We start from the raw sequence: 23,951 nt of genomic DNA, 5'->3' as shown, positions 1-23,951 counted from the left end.
TGACTAAACAATCTGAATTTGAGCAGGCTTGCTGCTCTGCCTGTTCAGACAAGCAGCCTGGCCTTTGAGCTTGAGCCATTTTTAGGTGGCAAGGAGTGGGGCTGAATGGTTGCAAGGTGGCCTTTTGAGGGCTTTTTGAGAGTTGCTGTTGCAGGCTGGCTCCTCTGAGTTACTTTGCAGCTTGGGGTCCGTAGTGTGCAGCTGGTCCCGTGGGTACAGTAAATGGACAGACTCCAAACGCACTTCCCAGAGCAGTGCCCCAAGGGAGAAGGTGCGCTGTGGGCCAGAGCCTGGGTGCCCCTGCCCGAGGACTTTGCGAGCGAGGGCCTGTGGTTGGGAAGAGCTCATGGCATTTCAGAGGAGCGATTCTTAGCTCAGACGTAGGGTTAGCCTGGACTTCAGCCGAAAGCATACCAAGGAGGCCAACAGAGGAACAAAGCTGGCAAGGTGAGGAGCTGGCACCTGAGCTCTGGGTGCCTGGGTTCACTGCAGATGGCACAGCCCCGCTCTGCCTTGCCCTGTGGTCCTAACCAACCCCAGCCAGGAGGGGGGCCCATAGCGCCCCATCAGTGGGGTCTGGCCTGCTGTGGGCATGGGGAAGGTGGCATTGGTGAGCGCTCGGGTGATTGCAGGATGAGTGCACGAGCGCCGAGAAGGAGAGTTCATAAAGTGCAATAAAGAGAATTAGAGAGTGAGCTGCAGGCTGCTGCTGGCAGGGGACATTTTCCGTCTCTGCAGGGGCAGGGCAGCTGATAGAGCTGCTCAGCTTCTCATTTCTTGGAGTTGGCACAGACAAGAGGACGGCGAGGGTCTGCTCGTCCACAGCGGGGCTTAAAAGCCACTGAGATAAAAAGAACGGCGCCGTGGCTGGCGGGGTGGCGCGTGAACATGAGCTCGGAAGTGGCAGTGGCATCGATCGGACCCTGAGAGCAGCGGTTTAATTCTGCCCTCACCTCTTTGAACTCCATGCATCGATTGGCATGCCGCAGGTAGCAGCTTGGGGCAGTGTTTTGTGAGGGCTCGGAGCTGGGGAGCTGGAGTCGGGGCCGGCCACTGTGTGCGGGGGGGCGAGTCCTGGGTTGTGGCCCGCGCCAAGGCTCCCCACGCCCTTGGTTTGTCCCCCAAGCATGGGAGCGAGGGACGTGCAGCTGATCTGGATGCCCTGTGGGTATTGCACATCTCTTCATATTTCAGTATCTGTAGAAAAACGTATTGCTCTGAGTTTCAGCATCTTCTCCTTGATCTTCTGGCCTTTGAAGTTTACACCCCCACGTAAGAGAACCCCATCGCCGTTTCTTCCTTCTCTCCTTAAGTATCAGTGTGCCTGGGTTCCCTTTAGCTTATAGATCGCGAAGCGTCTCTGTGGTTCTTTGCGATGAGAACACACCGAGCATGGTGTGCTGCGTAGCTCAAGTCTTTGCCTCGTTCATCTCCAGTGTCACCGCTGTGCAGGAGCACAGCTCTCAGCTGTCGAGAACGGGGCATTGCTCTGCCTTGTTCTGCCGTGTGGGCAATTTCCCGGCTTCTCTTCGCACTCCTCTTTTGAATTTTTAATTTCTACCACCGGATTTTCGATTTCTAAGAGGTTGGGTCCTGGTCTCCGAGGGATCTCTGAAAACAGCAGCCTGCTCTTTTGTTCCTGTGCTGTTGATGTCCGGCGTTTTCTCACCTGAGTGCTTAGTTTTAAGATTAAAATGCACATTGGATGCTGTGTGCGCCCTGGGGCTCTCCGGCTGCTACATGTGGGACCTTTCACTGGGGGTCCCCAAACATGAGGTCCCTCCAACAGGTCATGGACAAATGGGATTGCAAGGTGTTTATTTCGGTGCAACAGATTTTGATAAGTGTGTACTTATCCATGCATGGGAGGGGTGGGGAAGTCTTCAAAAATTCATGGGAAGTGAATAAAAGGAAGAAACTCTGTATGGATTTCAACATTTTCTGCATCAAAACAAACTGACCTCTTAATTGCTTCTTCCATGAGCTTTTTGGACCACCCTCATCAGGCTCCGTGAGGCTCTTTGTTCTCCTTCCCAGGGAGGAACTGGGTGCTTCTGCCTGGGCTGAGTGAGCGGCACCCAGCCTCTCCCTTAGCCGTGCCTGATGTCCTGAAGCCCAGCCCCTGTGCTATGCAGGTGTCCTGGAATTTGCGGGAGCTGTGACCAGGGGTTCCCAGATCAGTCTTCATGTGGCCTTTCAGCTGGTCCTGTTAGCCCTGCCCCCCCAGTTCTTGCTGTTTCCGGGGTGCCCAGGTGGGAGCTGACTTGCTGTGTGTTGGCTGCCCTCCCTGTTGGCACTGGGGTTTCAGCTGCTGCTGTGCCAGGCACTGTGTGTCCTCCTGGATTTCGTTGCTATCACTTGTCTGAGGTGTCTTTTCTGTCTCTTTGACCTTGTGAATTTGTGTCTTTTTTTTTTTTTAAACCATTTTTTTAAAAAGGTTTATTTATTTGAAAGGCAGACTGACAGAGATCTTCGATTCACTCCTGAGTTGGTCACAGCAACCTGGGGTGGTCCAGGTTGAAGCCAGGAACCTGGAACTCTGTCTGGGTCTTCCACATGGATGGCAGGGGCCCAGGTACTTGGGACATGACGCGCTGCTTTCCCAAGCACATTAGCAGGGAGCTGGATTGGAAATGGAGCAGACGAGACTTGAACTGGTGCTTTGATGTGGGATACCTGTGTTACAGGATGCAGCTTAAGCTGCTGCACCAGAATGCCGGCCCCTCTTAATTCATCATATAAGGGTTTTGGAAGGGAGTGGATATAAGCCCATATATTCAGTTTCCCGTGTGTAACTGGACCCTTGTCCCAGTCAGTGTTAAGGGGAGAAATGTCTGAGAGGACCTTTATCTAAGTGAAACCAGAGGTTATTGTCCAACCATCAGGTTCTGAAGAGAGCATGTGGGAGATGTTGAAATTAAAATTCATAGATCTGGTTGGGTGACACCTAGAGAAATACATTGTGCTATTTTTTGGCTGCTAATAAAGTTTGGAGCAAAACCGATTCTGTTTCTACAACACAGTGTGGTATATGAGCCTACTTCTTCCCTTAGCCCTTCCCCAAATATCTAAATTTTGAGAAATACATGTATTGTGAACATGCTTGTTCAAGGCTAATTATTGTTTACAAGATTTATTTATTGATTTATTTGAAAAAGTGACAGAGACAAAGGAGGGGGGAGAGAAAGAGAGAACAAACCTTCCATCTGTTGGTTCACTCTCCAAATGCAATAGCCAGGGCTGGGCCAGGCTGAAGCCAAGAGCCCAACGTTGCATCCAGGTGTCTCACATGAGTGGCAGGGACCCAAGTACTTGAGCCACCCTCTGTTGTATTCCCAGGTGAGTCAGGAGGCAGCTGGGTCAGAAGCAGAAGCGCCGGGTCTGGGATGGGCACTGTGACGTGGGGTGCAGCCAGGAGGAGCCCTCGTGGCCTCCATGGCGGGGCTTTGGCCAGCTCCGAGACCTCACTGTGTCTGCCTTCTTTTCTAGGACACCGGGGTTGGGAAATCGAGCATCGTGTGTCGCTTTGTGCAGGATCACTTTGACCACAACATCAGCCCTACCATCGGGTAAGTTCCTTCAGGGCGCTAGGGGAGGTCCCTGGGGCTGTGCCGGAGCCTTCTGCAGGGCCACAGTTTCATCCCAGAGAGTGCACATCCATCCCACCTCAAGCGAAGCCCCACAGGGATCTAGGGTTTTCCAAGCCCTGTGTCCAGGCTGCTGTCCCTTCTTCACGCTGCAGCCTAAGGCCACTTCCCTGGTCTCAAGAGCATTGTCCTGCAAGTCACGCCGGCTGTGTTTCTGGAGGGAAAATGATACAGAGGGCAGACCCCCCCACCCCCGCCATGTCTCTGCCTTAAGTTGCCTGTCAGTATAGGCAACTTGTGTCACAGGCATGGTTTTGTTTTCATTTTATTCGAATGACAGACAAGGAGAGAGAGTGAGAGACAGAGACTGAGACTGAGACAGAGCAAATGGAGGTCTTACATCTTCTGGTTCACTTCCTAAATGCCCGGGCCAGATCGAAGCCAGGAGCCTGGAACTCAGTCTGGGCCTCCCACATGGGGGATTTGGACCCAAGTAACTGGAGCGAACACCTGCTGCCTCCCCAGGGTGCACATTTAGCAGGAAGCTGGATGAAAAGTTTAAGAGCTGGGACTTGAACCAGGCCCTCCAGTGTGGAATGTGGGCATCCCGAGTGGTGACTTCAGTGCCGTGTCGGCCTGTGGTTACAACCTTTATGGAGGACGTCCTTTTCATCCTTTCTACGATATTCTTTCTTCTTTCTCGTTTAGTTTTTAACTTTGTGTTTCTTGATAATAAGGGCAAAACCCATGAGAGTGATTTACTGTGAAGTACGGTTCTTGATCACGGAGGACTTTCACCTACTTTCTAAATTTTTGCAAAAAATTTTACCACACATATGTATTTCTTTGTCATACTTTTTAAAAAATAAAAAGTCACTGGATACTCACACCATAGATTAGGACCAACGCATAGAAGTGTCAAGGGGGGACGGGCATTTGGTGTAGGAGTTAAAATGCTGCTTGGGTCGCCCACATCCCGTGTTGGAGAGCTTGGGTTTGAATCCCTGCTCCACTGCCAATTCCAGCTCCCTGCTAATGTGCACTTTGGGAGGCAACGGGGGATGGCGCAGGTAGGTGGGTCCCCACCATCCTCATGGGAGACCTGGATTGAATTCCAGCTCGTGGCTTCCACCTGGTCCAGCCCCTGTTGTTGCAGGCATCTGGGGAGTGAAGCAGCAGATGGGAGATCTCCCTCTCTCTCTCTCTCTCTCTCTCTCTCTCTCTCTCTTGCTCTCTGTCTTCCAAATAAAGGAAGCACATGGCTCCTGGCTTTGGATTGGCGCAGCGCATCGGCTGTAGCGGCCATTTGAGGGGTGAACCAACGGAAGGAAGACCTTTCTCTCCGTCTCGCTCTCTCTAACTCTGCCTGTCAAAAAAAAAAAAAAAAGATGCCTGAGTCCCACATTGGAGTGTTTGGGTTCAGTTCCTTGCTCTAGCCCCCAAGTTCTGTTTCTTGTGAATGCAGACCCTAGGAGGCAGCAATGATGGCTCTAGTAATTGAGTTCTTGCCCCCTATGTGGGAAACCTAGTTGGGGTTCATGGCTCTTGGCTCTGACTTCAGCCTAGTCCCTGCCGTTGTGAGCATTTGGGGAATGAACCAGCAGATGAGAGTTCTCTCTCTCTGCCTATCAATAAACAAGTAAAATTTTAAGAAAATCACAGGCTGGCGCTGTGGCTCAATAGGCTAATCCTCCGCCTGTGGCGCTGGCACACTGGGTTCTAGACCCAGTTTGGGGTGCCGGATTCTGTCCCAGTTGCCCCTCTTCCAGGCCAGCTCTCTGCTTGTGGCCCGGGAGTGCAGAGGAGGATGGCTCAAGTGCTTGGGCCCTGCACCCACACGGGAGACCAGGAGGAAGCACCTGGCTCCTGGCTTCGGATCAGCGCCATGTGCCAGCCGCAGTGGCCATTGGAGGGTGAACCAACAGAAAAGGAAGACCTTTCTCTCTGTCTCTCTCTCTCTCTCTCTCTCTCTCTCTCACTGTCCATTCTGCCTGTCAAAAAAAAAAAAAAAAAAAAAAAAGAAAATCACAGTATATTGTAAATTTCATGCTATTAAATGCTGTTGATTTTTTAAAGATTCATTTATTTATTTGAAAGTCAGAGACACAGGGGGAGAGAGCGAGAGCAAGAGTAAGTGCTTTCATTTGGTGGTTCACTCCCCAGATGGCCACAAAGGCCAAGGCTGAGCCAGGCCAAAGCCAGGAGCCAGGAGCTTCATCCGGCTCTCCTACATTGTGCCAAATACTTGATCATCCTCTGCTGCTTTTCCCAGGCCATTAGCAGGGAGCTGGATCAGAAGTGGAGCAGGCGGACTCAAACCAGCGCCCATATGGGATGCTCACATCTCAGCAGCTTTACCTGCTACACCACAACACCAGCCCCTAAATGCTCTTTAAAAGTAATGATTTTTTTTATTTTATTTTTTTATTTTTGACAGGCAGAGTGGACAGTAGAGAGAGAGACAGAGAGAAAGGTCTTCCTTTTTGCCGTTGGTTCACCCTCCAATGGCCGCCGCGGTAGGCGTGCTGCGGCCGGCACACCGCGCTGTTCCGATGGCAAGAGCCAGGTGTTTATCCTGGTCTCCCATGGGGTGCAGGGCCCAAGGACTTGGGCCATCCTCCACTGCACTCCCTGGCCACAGCAGAGAGCTGGCCTGGAAGAGGGGCAACCGGGACAGGATCGGTGCCCCAACCGGGACTAGAACCTGGTGTGCCGGCGCCGCAAGGCGGAGGATTAGCCTACTGAGCCGCGGTGCCGGCTAAAAGTAATGATTTTAATGGCTATATTTTCCATTTAAGGTATCTAGGTTGTTTAATTTTTTTTTTTTTACCTTTTATAAATACATGTACATCCTTGGGCATAAATAAATCCTTGGCCCAATTTCTTTTTTCTTTTTTTCTTCTTTTCTTTCATCAGAGTTGGGGATGGGAGAGAGAGGGAAAGAGGGAGAGGGAGAGGGAGAGGGAGAGAGAGAGATTTTCCATCTGCTGGTTCACTCCCCAGATGGCTGCAGTGGCCAGCGTTGGATGAGGCTGAAGCTGCGAGCCAGGAGCTTCATCCAGGTCTCCCGTGTGGGTGGCAGGGCCTAAACACTTGTACCATCTTCAGCTGCTTTCTCAGGCCACTAGCAAGGGGCTGGATCAGAAATGGAGCAGCTGGAACACAAACCTGCACCCACATGGGATGTCAGTGTTGCAAATGGCGGTTTTACCTGCTGTACCGGCCCCATGATTATTTCTTTAGGTTATTTTTATTGTACTTTTAAAAATTTTATTTATTTGAAAGGCAGAGTTATGGAGAGAGAGAGAGAGTGAGAGTGAGAGAGAGAGAGAGAGAGAGAGAGAGGGAGTAAGAGAAAAAAGAGAGAGGGAGAGAGATTTTCCATCCACAGGTTCCCTCTCTAAATGGCTGCAATGGCCTGGGCGAGGCTAGGCCAGTGCCAGGAGCCAGGAGCCAGGAGTTTCGTCTGGGTCTCCCACGTGAGTGATGGGCATCCAAACACTTGGGCCATTTTCCGCTGCTTTTCCAGGCTGTTAGCAAGGAGCTGGATCGGAAGTGGAGCAGCCGGGACATGAACCAGCGATGCCAGCTCCCGTAGACCCAGTCTGGAACGACTACAGAATTATGCTGTATGCCACTGAGCTTCGTTCCTGCCCTCTCCCCTGGGCAGTGTTAAGCTTAGCTGCTCATTTCCTGCGTATCCGAGGTAGTTGAGTTTCCCAATTTTAAGTCTCTCTGAGCTTCTCTGGAATATTAAGAACACGTTTCCAGAAGCTCCAGGTTCCTGGCTTCAGATCAGCCCAGCTCTGGCCAGTGTGGCCATTTGGGAAGTGAACCAGCAGATGGAAGTTCTCTGTCTCCCCTACCCCCGCCCCCGTAACTCTGGCTTTCAAATAAATAAATAAATCTTTAAAAAGAACCTGTCTCCAACCCCGGTTTCAGAAAAATAAGCCTAGGAGAAACACGTTCCAACTGAGACACGCAGCTTTCTAGAAGACAGCATCAGTGGAATATTTTCAAAAAGCCTGAGTGCTTATCCCAAAGCCGGTGGATTCCAGGGGCCGGAAGTCTGCCTTAGCTGGGTGTAGCCCTCGTGGCGTTGTGAGCCAGTAGTGAGCAAGCAGGAGCTGTTTATGTAACGGACTCGAGAAATCAGTGGCGTTGGTGCGCACAGTACATGTGGCCATGCGCAAGTAGCCAGCTGGGGCCGAGCCTCTGCAGCTGGGCCGGGTTCTCTCAGCTTCTGGCCCTCCTGACTCACTGACCCCACCCCTCCTCCCACCCTGCATCACTCATTGATCTGTCCTACCTGGTCTCTAGACATTTCCCTTCGTGTCCCGGCCCAAGTACTTTCTTCACCTTACCCTGTCACCTCCCCAAGGGACCGAGCGGTCAGTGACTGGCTTAGGCTCGCACACCCAGCACACACCCAACTTGGGACTCAATGCAGGTGAGGCCACGCTGGCTCGGAGCGCGCCTTGTGCTCCCACCTGGAAGCACGCCAGCCCTGGGAGAAGGCCAGAGGCTATAGAGCACCATTGTTTCAACAGCACAAGAGTTCCCTCTTATCACCTCTGTGACTCACAGCGAATATCTTGGCTCTGCTGTGCAAATGGATTGTGCTGACGTCTGGAACATGGTGTGTGTGCATGTGTGTGTACGTGCTGTGTGGTGCTTGCATGTGTGTGTGCACGTGTGTGTCTCCCTGTTTTAACCCTTCAAGGAGGCCGTGTTGTTCTCCACCAGACTGAGTTTTCCCCAGATCATGAAGTGGGTTCCGTGTTGCCAGCATGCCCTCTGCTCTGGCAGGAATTATTAATTTTTTTTAGATTTTATTTATTTATTTGAGAGGTAGAGTTACAGACAGTGAGAAGGAGAGACAGAGAGAAAGGTCTTCCTTCCTTTGGTTCAACCCCAAATGGCTGCAACGGCTGGAGCTGTGCCGATCTGAAGCCGGGAGCCAGGTGTTTCTTCCTAGTTTCCCACACGGGTGCAGGGGCCCAAGCGCTTGGGCCATCCTCCACTGCCTTCCTGGGCCACAGCAGAGAGCGGGACTGGAAGAGGAGCAACCGGGACTAGAACTGGTGCCCATATGGGATGCCGGCGCCACAGGCGGAGGATTAACCTACTGCGCCGTGGCGCTGGCCCCCTGGAAGGAATTCTGTATGAAGAAAATGTCCAAGGGTCTTGGGATCTAAGGTCCTGTGAAGACTAAAAACGGCAGCCCACCAGAGGAGCAGAGTGTCACGGTCCCCATTGCAAATACAGATCACCTTTTTAGCGGCAAGAATATGGAGACGAGGGGGAGGTCTGTGTGTGTATGTGAGTCTCCATGTGCATCTGTGTGTACAGGTCTACAGGCCTCTGTGTATGGACCTCTGTGTGTGAACTGGTGTGTGTGTGTGTCTGTGTGTGTGTGGTCTATATGTGTGTATATGGGAGTCTGTGAGGGGTCTCTGTGTGTGTGCAAGTCTAGGTGTGTGAGTCTGTGTATGGTGGGCCAGGCTGGACCACGTGAAAGGACATCCTGACGCTGGGTCCCTCAAAACCCCAGTCTGTGTCTCCCGAAAGTAGGAATATAAAGAGGGCACCATGACTGTACTTCAAACAATAATTTGATTTAGTGGTAATTGCTCAGAATCCAAGTTTAAATTTCCTCCAGTTGTCCCTAAAAGTTCTTTTAAAGCTGTTTCTGCCCTCCTCCAGGATCCGGCCTAGACACATAGTCTGCATTTGCTGTTTAATGTAGATTCCCTTTCAATCTGGATTCTAGAAAAATCTCCCTGCCTTTTGTTTGCGTCAGTTGAAGCCGAGTGTCTTGTAGATCCTGCACGTGTCTGATGGGATGAGCCCGTTTTCTGTTGCTGTGACAAAAACACAGGACTGAGTGATACGTGTGGAAGAGATTTATTTGCCTCGGAGTTGTGGAGGCCCCGTCATTTCAGCCTCTGGTGGAGGCCTCACAGTGGCAGGGATGCAAGCAGAAGAGAACACACGATGAGACCGGAAGCCATGGGGTTCAGGGGTCAGGCTCCTTCTTTGGTAATAATACACTCTCCTGGAACTTAGAGTGGGGGTCTCAACCGGAGCTACCTTAATCCCTTCTGAGGGTACGGCCCCCATGACCTAGCCACCTCCCACTAGGCCCCACTCTTAAAGGTTCTGCTATCTCTTAATACTGCCATCCTGAGGACCAGCCCCTCAGCTCATGAACCCTTGTGGAGACAGACTACATCCAAGCCACTGAAAACACTTCTGTCCGCAGGAGGCCTCCTAGTGCAGGATGTCAGTCGCCCTGCCATTGGGGGTACTTGCAATGAATGACAGCCTTCATCTCAAGGTAGAAAAGTCAAGGCTATTCAAGGTTCCTCTACTGGATTTTTACACTTTCCATGACATAAAAGGAAAATTCAGTAAGAAGAAATATGCTTAAAAGACAATAGCAAGTGTGTAACCATTATGGAGACTTTAAAAACCTTTCTTTTCTGTAGTGAAAACATAGATTTTTTGTTAAGCCACCAATCTTTATCCTTGCATTTAGGCAAGTGGGTTAGGACTTGGATACAGGATTCTGTTAGTTGTGTCTAGTGTTGAATTCGTATCAGCAAAGGTCAGTATGTACCACTGCAAGGTCAAACCCATAACACTTCCAAATACCAGCTGCTATTGTCACTCATAATTGCTGTAATAACAAGTGTTTAATATCTAGGATTGTATTCTTTCCTGATACCGAGGAGCATTATCTCAGATCCATTGGAACTGTTTTTGGAAGCAGTCCTTCGAAATGCAATTCTTTGTTCTGTTTTCAGTCCACTCCAGTTGCACTAGCAGAAAACTCAGTGTTTTCTTTGGGCTAGCTAACAGCCCTCTCTCCTCCCAGTGGCTCCCTTAGGACAGGGGCTATTAGACCCATGTTGGGCGTAATGGTAACTTGCTTGACCCACGAATCTCTTTAAGGAGCAACTAGTAACAGGAGATGTGAACTCTCTTTTTCAGGGCGTCTTTTATGACCAAAACTGTGCCTTGTGGAAATGAACTTCACAAATTCCTCATCTGGGACACGGCTGGTCAGGAGCGGGTGAGTGTACAGGGAAAACTCGGAGACCGGTTCTGGAACTGGATGCCAGTGCCAGACCCGCAGTGGAAGTCATTTAAACCAAAGGAAATGTAGTTGTTGGCCACTTGAAAAACAGTCTAAACGCTCACGGTCCCCAAATGCATTGTCCAAGGTGCCCATCTCCCTTTGTCCCGATTTCTTTCTGTTCCGTGCAGTTGCAGTTGCGTTCTAATTTATTGGCTTCCCTGTGTAGGCAGAACCATCTGCCTTCCTTCCCCCTTCCATCCTTGTGGCAAGGATGGCCCCATCAGCAGCTCCACCTACCTTTTGCCACCTTAGCAACTGCACAGAGGGGAGTCTGAGTCTTAGCGCCTGTGGATTCTCATTGGCCTGCTTCAGGTCAGACATCTACCCCTGCAGGGAACCAGGTACAGTCTCCAGGGGGATTTGGTGCCTCTAGTGGTGGGCCGAGGTAGTGCACTTACTTCTGACTTCTGGAGGTAGCAGCCCCAGGGGAACTACATTGATTGGAAGTCAGGGAAACTTTGTTCCTGCAGGAAATCCTGGGTTCTCTTACTGGAAAGTGAGGGAGTGGGTGTTGGGTTTCCAGAAACAGACTCCATCACTCTTACTCTTAGGTTTTTTTTATTTGTTGAACATGTCTATAGAGAAGATTACATATTTAAGAAACTCATGGCTTTAGATTCTAAAAAGGGGCGGCGGGGGTGGGGGGGCATTGTACCTGGGAAGCTTTTGTGTGTGACAGGATGTTTGTGCAGTAACGACTGGAGTGTGTATTCGCAAAGCTGAAAGGGGTAGTCAGGAACAATGAAACAGACAACCAGTTCCTTGTCTTAACTGAGAGCTTTCAGCCTGATCAAAGCTTCTATCAAAGCTGATAACTGTGGAGTAAAATTGGTTGAGCTTTGCCGTGTCTGACCCAAACTCAGCTGTCACTTACTCTGCCTACTCTATTTAAAATGGCACAGCTCCCTTCCCCACCCTACCCCACTCACTTCCTGCTTTGTTTTTCTCCACACTCTGATCCTCTGCTAGTAGATGGGTACCATTTATTTTACTAATTGTCTCTCTCTCTCGAAAAAAAAGAATTCAGGGTTCAGGATGATCCGTGATTTTCATTGTTTGCTCCCAGCTAATCAAGTGTTACTTTATATGCTTTTCATGTTATTATATATCCTCTTTTTAAATGAAAGTTCCAGTATTTATAAATTAAGGCATTTAAAAAAAAAAAAAGAGGATGACACTTCTGGCCTGCAACTGCTAACCTGTCTCGGGTGCCTCCTGCTTTGTTGTTAATCAGGGCACAGACGCTGCACACAGAAGCAGCCACGGGGGCACTTCTTTAACTGTTAGTGAGCTGTGCCTGCTGGTTCCTGCAATGAGGCAGCAGATTCCAGGGCAAATAGCATTTCAGGGAGCGCACTTCACTACCTGTGACCACAGGTGTTCCTTATAGTTGATCTACTTTTAAAAAAATATATTTATTTATTTGAAAGTCACAGGGACAGAGAGGGCGAGGCAGGAGGTACTGATTTGTGTTCTGTTTTTCTTATCTGGGTTGTAGGGAGACTGCAGCAGAGCTCGCCTTGCTCCCTCCCTGCTCTTCCAGCCGCTTCCAGGAGGTAGTTGCTTTTGCAGCTGCTTTCAGAGAGCAGCTTTTACAAAGAGCTGGCTTGGTGTGCACAGCGCTCCCGCTGCCTGCTGCCTTGCTGTGTTCCATCATTGTTCTGAGTGCCTTCTGTGTACCACGTATGTGTGTCTAGCCCCCTCCAAGCACTGTGAGGTGGGGGCTTACAGGAGAGGCCATCGAGGCACAGAGAGGCCAAGTAACTTGCTCAGAGTCGCACAGCGCATAGGGAATATCCTTGAAATTTGAATCCTGCAGTCTGGGCTCTGAGCTTTATAATTTTGTTTTGGTAGAAAAACCACACAGAAGTTACAGATTGGAGGTAAAAATTATCTACACTCTCACCACCCAGTTATTTCCACTTAACACTAAAATGACCGTTCTTCAGATATTTGTGTGTATTGACTATATCAACGGCTAAATGGACTATTTTTATTTGATTATACAGCAACACTATGGAGAGATTTCTGTGTGATAGAGTGTTTAACGTTTGCTTGCGTATCCCAATATAATATTCCAGCGGCTGACTGCCTGTGATGGGACTTGGTTCTCTGCTGAAATGACTACGGAAGTTTGGCCCATTTACTGTCTCAAAGAAAAACTAGCCATGGCAAATTTTCAGATGAGTGGGTCTCTAGTTATAAGCGCTTTTCCTAAACTTGTGACTATCCGAGGCTGTGGAGATCTGTGACTGAATTTCAGAGCGCTCGTGTCGATAGTACAAGGCGAGCTACAGCAGTGCTACTCAACCTGGGGAAGGGGGGTTTTGTGCTGGATAACAACATCAGGTGATTACAGTTTCTGGTGACGATTCCGTTTTTAGAATCTGGATTTGCGGGTAGTGTGTGGTCCTCCCATCCCTCTCTAATCCTGGAAGGACCCAAGTGAGTCATCCACAGGCTGTCCTTGTGCCCTGTCCCTCGGTGGAATCTCCCATCTCTCCAGGGATGGCAGGTTTTCAATTGTCCCTGGCAGCTTGGTGCTGGCTTTTAATTGTGCTTGTAATGTTGTGGCCTAATGTTTGAGCTAAAAATAAATTCCCTGCTGTTGTTCGTGCCTATTGCTATTTGTTCTGTCTCGTTAATTACTGGAGTCCCCTGATTTTGATTATCCCTCCTTATCTCTGTAGAAATCAGGTTTTCATGATTTTTAAACAATCTCTTTGGGCTTATGCTTGACAATATAAAGACATAGAGCTCTGGGCCCTCAAAGGGGGATGATGCTCAGCTCAGAGCTTTGTGCATGCTAACGACTCAATATGCATTTGTTTGTGGCGTGATTGCACTGAGTTCTGCCAACCATACATACCATTCTCTTTAATGGCCTACTTACTGGGGACTAATTCTGTCCTAGGTTTGTGGCACAAATTTGTACTCTGGAGACACTGCTTTTCCCACTGGAAATGTAAAAGGATCTGCCTCCTGTTTTCCTTTGATGTGCCTGAACTGTGCTTTCTTCTTGTCACCATTCAACCGCGTATCGTGGGCATGCATGCCGTCTCATTCTTTCAGCGGCTATGTGGTCGCCTCTGAAGAGAAGGCTTTTCAGAAACAACAGCCATTTCCCACCTGACTTGAATCCAGTGTGCTAGAAGCTTAACATTTTGAGGATTTGTGCATCACAAGGGCGGTGAGAGAGAAGAGTGCCCCTGTTGGACAATCAGGGTAGGCTTTGTGAGGTTTTGATCTTGACCCCTGTGGATGGATTACTGTGCTGGCTTCTCGTGCTTTGCGTCAGGCTGTGAAGAGAACAGAGGCAGACAGGTGGGCTGTGTGGAGGAGCCACACCCCAGAGTGGTGCCTGGGAGTTACCTGCCCACTCTGCCTCCACCTCCCATCCGCAAGGTTTGTGATGGGGAGTTGACACTTGAAATATGTCCATAGTCTCTCTTAAGAGTTTCCTTTGAACTTCCTTTGTTATTTTTCTACTAAAACTGAGAAATAATAGTGTCTTCCTTGCTATTAAAGATATCACATACATGAAGGTACTTCCAAAAGTTTATGGAAATGGAATTAAAAGATAACTTTATTTTGGTGCAAGTACTTCTGAAGTCTATGCATAGTTTTTTCATAATATGCATGTTCTGTGAACTCTGAAGATCCCTCATATGGATAGATTTCAAAATCTTTTGCATCAAAATAAACTCAACTTTTAATCTCATTCCCCTGAGCTTTTTGAAGGATTCTCCTATAGGGTAGTAAGTCCAGTGTACCAATGTCTTCAGAACTCTGCAGCTGTCGCCACAATCAATTTATTTATTTACTTTACTTGAAAGTTTACTTGAAAGTCAGAGTTACAGAGGGACAGGAAGAGAGAGAGAGAGAGAGAGGGAGAGAGAGAGATCCATCTTCCATCTGCTGGTTCACTCCCCAGGTGGCTGCAATGACTGTGGCTTGGCCAGGCCAAAGCCAGGAGTCAGGAGCTTCGTGCAGGTCTCCATGCCACAATCAGTTTTAGAGCACTTTTAATCCCAGAATGAAACCCTGAACACATTGGCTGTGGCTACCAGTTCTCCCACAAGACCCTCTAGTCCTAGGCTGTTTTGCATCTCAAGATTGTCCTCATCTGGACATTTCATATAAAGAGAATCATACAACCTGCAACTTTTTGGGACTGTCTTCTCTCAGCATAATATTATCAAGATTCATGGACCAGTACCTCTTTCCTTTTGATGGCTAAACAATATTCTGGTGTATGGGTGTTTCCTATTTTGTTCGCCCGTTTATCAGGTGATGGAGAGTTCGGTTATCTCTACTTTTTGGCTATTTGGACATTTGTGTAAGTTCTTATGTGGATGTAGGTCTTTGGGATCTCTTGAGCATATATCCAGGAGTGGAATTGATGGGTCATCTGGTAACAGTGTGGTTTGCGGTTACAGGAAGTGCAAAGCAGTTTTCCAGAGGGACAGTACTGTTTTACATTGCCACTTACAGTTTATGAGTTTTCAATTTCTCCTTTTTCTCTTCGACCCTTGTGTTTGTCTAGCCTGAGGTCATGAAGATTTACTCTTGTGATTTCTTTAAAGAGTTTTGTAGTTTGGGCTCTTATTTTTAGTTCTATGATCCATTGAGCATTAATTTTGGGTATCTAGTGAGGAAGAGATCTGGTTTTATTCCTTGCACGTGGCTATCTCGTTGCTCCAACACGAGTTACTGGAGAGAGCGGGTTTTTGCCCAGTTAATTGTCTTGGCACCTTGCTGAGAGTCTGCTGACCGTGACTGCGTGGCTTTCATTCCGGACCCTCAGTTCTAGTCCTTTGATCTGAATTGTCATCTTTATGCCAGGACCACATTCTCCTGATGGCTCTCGCTTTGTAATGAGTTTTGAAATTGGGAATTGTGTTCGTCTCTTTCAAAATTATTTTGGCCATTCTGGGTCCCCTGCATCATTTCCACATGAATTTCAGGAGCAGCTTGTTAATTTTTACCAAATAAAAAAAAATTCAGCTGGGATCTTGATAGGGATTACCGGAAATCTGTAGATGAAGTTGGGTTACCTGCTTTTTAACCCTTCATGTTATAAATGATAAGCAAGTTGCCAGCTGTCTTTCACCTCCTTGGAGATTACTTGTGGACTAGAAATGCAATGTTGATCTCTGAGAAAGAATTCTAAATAAGAATTGAATCTTTGGGGCCGATACTGTGGCGCTGTGGCTAAAGTCCTGGCCTATAGTGCCAACATCCCATATGGGCACCAGTTTGAGTCCCTGCTGCTCCACTTCTGATCCAGTCCCTGCTAATGTGCCTGGGAAAGCAGCAGAGGGTGGCCCAGATCCTCCCAGTGAGAGACCCAGAAAAAGCTCCTGGTTCTTGGCTTTGGATCAGCCTAGTTCTGGCCATTGCAGCCATTTGGGGAGTGAACCAGCAGATGGAAGACCTCTCTCTCAGTCTGTACCTCTCTCTGTAACTCCGCTTCTCCAATAAATAAAATAAATCTTTAAAAAAGAATTAAATCTTCTAAATGTTTTCCTTACAGTAAATTCATATAGAATCTTAAACAAGGCTATGCTTGTGAGGTGGTCACTTACAATTTGGCAAATCATTATTAACCTTGAAATATCTGGTATGTGACTAACTTATGTTTTTTAGAAGAAGGAATTTATCTTCAAGGTAATATTTCTGCAACTGATTTAGTTTTTTTCAGTAGTATTATCTAACTTAGGATCAGACCTTATTACTTAATACATAATGCTGAAGATAATGTGGAAATATTCTGAAACCCACTCACCAAGTTACAAGCTTGTTACTTGCTTATCGCTTACAGCATAAAGGTTCTAAAGGCAGCTAACTCCCAGTTCATCTACAGATTTCACGTGATCGCTGTTAAAATCCCAGCCGAATTTTTCTGGTAAACAATTAACAAGCTGATAGTGTAATTTGTGTGGAAATCCAGGAGACCCAGAATGGCCAAAACAATCTTGAAAAAGAGGGACACAATTCCCAATTTCAAAACTTACTACCAAAGCTTACACCCTGTTCCTGGTCAGTGTGTGCACTTTTTTTTACCCCCAACTGTAAGATATCTCAAGCGTTCCAAAGAGTTGCGGAAAACAATGTGAAAAGCAACTGTACCTGTACCAAGCCTGTTTAATCGTCCCTTGTTCCTTCTGTCCAGAGTTTCCCTAAAATGCTGGGTGCCCAAGAACAGGGTACAGCCATACTTGCATCCCGCAGGAGCCAGTTTCATGGATGGATTCGGGAAATTCGGGCGCCCTTTGCTGTTTAGCCACACTGCGTGTTCACTTGCTGCGGGTTAAGTTTGCCAGCAGCTGCCCAGCTGCCTGCCATGCTTTGCAGGGTCAGGTGGCTGGAGAACCATGCTGTGAGTGGCAGGACGCACCGTGCAGGGCTATGGTGTGAATGCTGGGTCTGAGTGGCCCTGGGGAAGGGGAAGGGAACAGGAGGCCAGAACATATCTGAGGTCAAGTTCAGGCTCTCCAAACAGGAAAAGAAACGCTGCTGTTCTCCGTCCTTCTTTCTTCAGGGCCCCAGGGTCTGTGGCCAACACAGTGGCTCACTATTCATAGGCTGCTGCGGAAGCCAGAGGAGAATCTGACCTTTGGAAGTCCTTGAAGAATGGAGCCTCTTATAGGCTCAGAGCAAGCCGCTCTGTGCTGCCTCGTTTGCTTGGCCTGCAGCATAGGAAGTCCAGGCCCAGCGACAGCACCGGCAGCCAGCACCACACCCCAGAACCCTGATCCCAGCCTGGCCGGGGAGGGGGCGGCAGTAAGAATCCTGCACCTGGCCCCCAGCCCACCCGAGAGCAAGAGCTCTTTTCCAAGGAATTTCACTTGGGTGGGGGAGGGGAAACAGTCAATGCACTTTTTTGCTCCGTGCCCTCACCTTGTCACGAAGGAACCTTGCTTTCAACTGGTGCAAAACGAGGCAAGTGTCCCCTCCACCTGTTCCCCAGGAGCCCTGTGGAAGAACACAGTGGGGTGAAGGGCTGTGGCCAGCAGACAGGATTATGCGGTTCCAATGAGAACTCCCCTTGGGTCCCCACCCCACAAACCTTTCAGAAAGTTCCAGGAATCCTCTGTGATGAAGAGCAAAGAGCTTTGCAGCCCAAGAGGTGCAGCGAGTCCTGACTGTGGGTGCTGGATGCTGCGCTGAAGGAGAGGCGGCCACCAGGGCAGAGCTGGGAGCCTCGTGGCTCCCACGATTGCAGTGCTGTTGGGGCCAATCAGAGTTGAGTTGATGCCCTTTTGGGTGTCAGGAGCCACGGACAGCAGAGAGAGAGGAAGGACCTGCCCAGGGCTGGGAGCAGTTTTGGAAGTCCCAGGGAAAACGTAGTCACACCCATGCCCTTAGCCAGGCACGTGGCATTGAGGGGAACCCACAGGGAGGAGGGGAGACTGAGGTTCAGCCCCTGGGAGGATGACACATGGGCCCCAGATCTGCCTCCTGCTTCTGTGGGCTCTGCTCTCTGTCCCCCTCTCCTCTCCGGTGTGTGTCCCCTCTGTATGCCATCCTCTCCCTGGAGAGGCCTGTTCTGGAAGCCCCGAGGTGAACCCGCTAGAGGATGGGCAGTGCCACGTGTCTAGACCCAGAGCTACCCATGGGAAGGCAGCCCAGTCCCAGCCTGCACTCCAGGAAGAGATGATGCTGTTAAAAGGCAGGGGCCTAGTTTACCTCCCCCCACCCTCTGTTACCTGTTGGCTGCTGTCATTGCCACCAACGTAGACTTGAAACAACACAGGTTTACTCTCTTACCGTTTTGATTGAAGGGCAAAAGTCTGAAATGGGTCTCATTGGGTGCAAACTGCAAGAGGCCGTCCCTGGACACGGGAACGCAGATCTGTTTCTTTGCCAGTTTCAGAGGCTGCCAGCTTTACGTGGCTGGCAGCCCCCTGCCTCTCCAAGCCTGCAGAGTAGCATCTCCAGTAGCATCTCTAACACATCTACCTCCCTCTTCCACTGCTAAGGCCCCGTGCGATGATATTAGGTTCACCTGACCCAGCCCAGCTGAAGGTCGGTGAGAACTATGGCCTTGTTCCCTAACCAAGTCGTGGGTGACAGGGGTTAGGAGGTGGACATCTCTGGAGGCCATTATTCTGTCCTCCACACTGGTTTCCCTGCTGGTTTGAACTGTGCCTGTCACATACCAAGTATGCAATAGACACTGTCGAATGGATGGAAACATTGACTGTAAACCTGTGTGTTACTTACATAAACTTAAGGCCTAGTGCATCTCAGAGGAGCCACATGGGAGTGGGGAGAGCACGGAATTCGGAGTTAAAGGACCTGTGTTCTAGTCTAATCCTGCCACTGAAGAGGTGTGTGTGTTTGGGCAGTTCATCTAAGCATTCTGAGCCTCAGTTTTCTCATCTGAAAAATGGGAACAATCCTGTCAACTCTACCTGCTTTCACAGGATTATTGATTCGTCACATGCGGTCAGTCGTTCGATGTCTGTTGAGCCTGTGCTGTGTCCCTGTTAGGGGTTCAAGGGAGGGTCCTGGAGGGAGGTGTGGATGAAGTGAGGCATGTCTGGTGAAGGGGGCGAGGTGTCTGGGAAGGCCTGGAGGCTGCCGCACCTGCCTGGCTAGGGAGCAGCTGCAGATGAGCAGGAGGGGGACTTGAGAAGGGGCCCAAGGCTCAGACATCGCAGCGTGAGCTTGGGTTTTTATAGTTAGTGGTTAGAAGGGTTTTGAACAGAGAAATAACACAATCTGGCATATTTAATATACATCAGTCTGATGTGTGTTTAATGCAAGATGATGTCAAGGGGCCGGCGCTCTGGTGTAGAAGGTTGGACTACAGCCTGTGGCATCGGCATCCCATAAGGGCACTGGTTCGAGTCCCAGCTGCTCTTCTTCCTATCCAGCTCTCTGCAATGGCCTGGGAAAGCAGAAGATGGCCCAAGTGCTTGGGCCCCTGCACACGTGTGGCAGACCCGGAAGAAGCTCCTGGCTCCTGGCTTTGGCCTGGCCCAGCCCAAGCTGTTGCAGCCATTTGGGTAGTGAGCCAGCAAATGGAGGATCTCTCTTTCTCTCTCTCTCTTCTTCTCTCTGTCTTTCCACCTTTCAAATAAATAAATAAATCTTAAAAAAAAAAAAATAAAGATGATGTCAGATGCCTGCTTCACGGCCCTGCATAGCAAGCCAGGGTGAGGAGCGGGCAGGCAGGAAGCTGGGGCTGGGCGTCCGTGGAGGTCTTGAAGCTTCAGGAAAAGGTCCTGGAAGAGCACCGCACCATGCGGTCTTGCGTGCGAGGGCACAGTCTGTGGAAAATGGAATTAAAAGAAGTTTATTGTGGTGCAAAGAATTTGCAAACTTTCCACATGAAGGGTCCTCAAAAATGTCAGGCAAATGGATTTATGAGAAAGCTATTCATGGGTTTTGGATTTTTTTTTTTTTGCACTAAAACATCCTTACCTTTTAATTCCATTTCCACAGGCTTTTTGAAGTAACCTCATGGGTATTTAAAACTTTCCACAATAAGAAGTTAAAAATATGTACATTGTATGATCTGTATAAATATCATAAAGCAATAGTTAAAAACAGGATTGGTGGCTCACTAGGCTAATCCTCCGCCTTGCGGCGCCGGCACACCGGGTTCTAGTCCCGGTCGGGGCACCGGATTCTGTCCCGGTTGCCCCTCTTCCAGGCCAGCTCTCTGCTGTGGCCAGGGAGTGCAGTGGAGGATGGCCCAAGTGCTTGTGCCCTGCACCCCATGGGAGACCAGGAGAAGCACCTGGCTCCTGCCATCGGATCAGTGCAGTGCGCCGGCCGCAGCGCGCCTACCGCGGCGGCCATTGGAGGGTGAACCAACGGCAAAGGAAGACCTTTCTCTCTGTCTCTCTCTCACTGTCCACTCTGCCTGTCAAAAAAAAAAAAAAAAAAAAAAAAAAAAAAAAAAAAAAAAAAAAACCAGGATTGGACTGGCTGCTGCTTGTCAGTGCACTAAGTGCCCTCATGGAAACTCCAGGACTGGCAGTTCAGGAAAGATGACCTCTGCTGAGGGACGGTGGGAGAGGGAGGCAGGCGGAGGCAGAGCCATGGGGCCCTCTGAAGCCCCGGGAGCTGGGGCTGGTAGGTGTACAGGGAACAAAGTGCAGAGTCCAGGGTGCCCGGCACATCAGGGCGAGTGGAAACCCATGCCTGCAGGCGCCTCCTCGGGATTCTGCGCTCTTCCAAGGTCTCCAAAGGGCTGCACCTGCCTGAGCAGCTCCCAGGGGGACTCCTTCTGTCCCCAGGCATACATGGTCCTGGCTGCTGTTGGCCTGTTGGCCTGCTGTCCCAGTCTGCAGGGGCCTCGTCATGAATACAGCACACCCACTGTTAAGGTGTGGACCCAGACACCCTGAGCTTAGCTGGAAAAGAAGGAGAAACACACCCCGCCTTCTCTGGGTTTAGTGGCCCACGTGGTGACATTTTCCCCAAAAGCATAGAGCAATGGCTGTGTGCAATGCAAAAAGAGGAGCACTGGGAATGGGGTGGGACTCAGGAAATCCCACTGCTTGCCTTCATACAGGGTATGAATTCACTGTCCTTGAGTCAGTTTGTGGGTGGGGAAGTTGGGTTTCTACAACACAGGGAATCCCTTGACTTCTGTTGTATACATTATTCCAGGGGTGGGAATATTTCAGTTCAACACATTGTCTTTTAAGAGATGTGCCTTCCCCACAACAACTTTCTTGTGTAGAGGTGTTTGGGTTTGTGTTGTATCATTTTCTAAGGAACAAAGTCTATACTGCACCTTGTCCAAGAGGAATCCAAGGTCATCTGGTCACCTCTTGAACTTGACTTTCGCTTCCATGCTTGGTTCCCTGAGTGCTGAGAAAGCTCTTTGTCTTCAGTGACACATTAGGAGAAAGAAGAAAGAAAAGGAAGAAGAGAAAGACACGCTCTCTTATTACATCATGTTAAACATTTAGAAAAATAGATTCAGAAAGAATAAAAGAAAGTGCCGGTCTGCCTGTAAAGCTATTGTTCAGAAATAACTGTTGCTAGTGGTTTGGTACATTATCTCACAGCCCCTTTTCTTTTCTTAAAATTATTTTTATTTTAATTGCACATATGTAGGGGTGCAGTGTGGCATTTAGTACCTGTGTGCCATGTGTAGTGAGGAGATCAGGGTAACCCCCCCAGCCTGTTCCTGTGCAGCCTTCCATACTGTTGGGTTGGAGGCGCCTGAGCTGGCATATTAACTAGCCCTCTGCTTTTCTGCACGGGGAAAGTCGGAAGCTTTCTTCTGAATGGCACAGAGAGAACATTCAGTACAGTAACCTGCTTTTCCATTCAACTTCTGCCAGCTGAGAATGTCAGGAATGTCAGGAATTTTCTTCCACCATGTCCTTCTTTGTTTGACTCCCAAGGGCCCACTGGCTCTTTTGGGCCTCTGCCCTTGGCTGTCCCTGGCCTTGGTGACTGTTTCCAGGGGAGGGTGAGATTTTCTGTTTTGTGCTGGCCTCTGAGGCAGTTCCCAGTCCGGTTGCAGATCAGCATTGGCTCCTAGGCTGCCTCTGAGCCACTCACCAGGGGACAGAGCGTTCTCTGAAAATCACTCTACAAAACCCATCCAGCAAGTTCGAGGACCCGATGCCAGAGCAGTCTGGCTTGGGTAATTCTCATCTGGGGAGGCCGAGCCTGGCTGGAGCTGTGCTTATTTGGAAACTTAATGTGTTTGCTCATTCCTGACTTGCAGAATTTGGCTGCTGTGGGATTTATGATGCCACAGCCTGCATTTAAAGAATTTCCCCTAAAGCAGGCTGGGTGGTCTAAAGGCTTAGGAGAATCCTGGAATGGAGCGTGCTCCACCGTGCTGCCAAGTTGTGTGTGTGTGTGTGTTGTGTGTGTGGTCGTGTGTGGTCGATCAGTTCAAACTCAGAAACTGTCAAAGTCAGAGGCTTTTGTCTCAGGAATTACATTTTAGGAGACCCAGGGCAGAAAGCTCTGGATCCGTGTTCTGAAGAAGGTGAAGAGAGTGGGAGATGATACAGGCAACAGCGCTGAGAGATGACAAAGTGACAAAAAATTCTGTGTAGCAAACTTCTGTTGAATGCTGAGAAAGAACAGGGGCTGTGTGACCACTAGATGATAAGGAGAAGATAAGGAAAAATGACCGTAATCACAAGGCCGATGACCTCTTGATGTGCACCTGTCTCCAGGAACAGCGTTGCTATCTGGGTGTTACAGGTGCCTGTAGTCCAAGGGTGAAGGTGACCGAAGTCCACATTCCAGGTGGCACACTGAGCCCCGCGTGAGCCCTGCTTCCCTAAAGGCCTGTGGATTCCACGTAGCAAAGCTCTTTACTCTTGCTTCTATCCTGGTTGTCAGGTTAGGGTAGAATGAGAAGAGAGAGGTGTGGGCTCAAGGCACTCGGAAGAACCAGAGCAGGCCAGGCAAGTGGCTTCCATCTGGGCCTGTTTTACCTTGGCCGTGAGTGTTGTCCCAAGCTAAATAAACCTCAGCCAACCCCACCCCCACCCCCATTTCCATTTTCCAAATATGAAAACCAGATGGCAACCAGCCAGGCCTCAAGGCATCTCCGAGTTTAATTCTCTTCGTCCTAACCCTCTAAGATGAGTTCTGATCCACTGGGTCCCTAGACACTAATCAGTACTGCTTGACAAAAGGAAGCAATGGGAAAATTGGAGTTAAAAGCCAAAGAGGCTTCTCCACTACAGCAATTTTCAGAGCCTTCAGTGTTCTAGGAATACTTCATAAACCTCCAGGGAGCATGACTGTATGTGGTGTTTCTCATATGCATTTGGCCAGGGAACCTTATTTTTATTAAAAAATATACATTGCAGGCTAGCAGTGATTTGTCTGTCCTCCACAAGTGTTACCGATGTTCCGCAGAAGATCCTTGGGAAGACAGTAATTATGCCATTGCCTCATGTGCTATTTAATATTTTTAAAAAATTGACTTGAGGCCGGCGCTGCGGCTCAATAGGCTAATTCTTCGCCTGCGGTGCCGGCACCCCAGGTTCTAGTCCTGGTTGGGGCACTGGATTCTGTCCTGGTTGCTCCTCTTCCAGGCCAGCTCTCTGCTGTGACCCGGGAGTGCAGTAGAGGATGGCCCAGGTCCTTGGGCCCTGCACCCACATGGGAGACCAGGAGAAGCACCTGGCTCCTGGCTTCGGATCAGCGTGGTGTGCCGGCTGTGGCGGCCATTGAAGGGTGAACCAATGGAAAAGGAAGACCTTTCTCTCTGT

The 23,951-nt window shown here is 49.4% G+C and overlaps 1 protein-coding gene across 1 annotated transcript in view; it reads left to right on the top strand.

The window, feature by feature from the left end:
* RAB31 (RAB31, member RAS oncogene family) overlaps positions 1–23,951 on the top strand; it is a 128,798-nt gene that overhangs the window by 57,604 nt on the left and 47,243 nt on the right. The window contains exons 2-3 of the mRNA XM_062201356.1: positions 3,490–3,569; positions 10,584–10,665. Of these exons, the coding sequence (XP_062057340.1) occupies positions 3,490–3,569; positions 10,584–10,665 (162 nt within the window). The remainder of the gene's footprint in view (positions 1–3,489; positions 3,570–10,583; positions 10,666–23,951) is intronic.

This window comes from Lepus europaeus, chromosome 9, assembly GCF_033115175.1.
Source record: "Lepus europaeus isolate LE1 chromosome 9, mLepTim1.pri, whole genome shotgun sequence".
Lineage (NCBI taxonomy): Eukaryota > Metazoa > Chordata > Mammalia > Lagomorpha > Leporidae > Lepus > Lepus europaeus.
The sequence above is the reverse complement of the archived record's forward strand: the minus strand, read 5'-3'. Positions and strand labels throughout refer to the sequence as shown.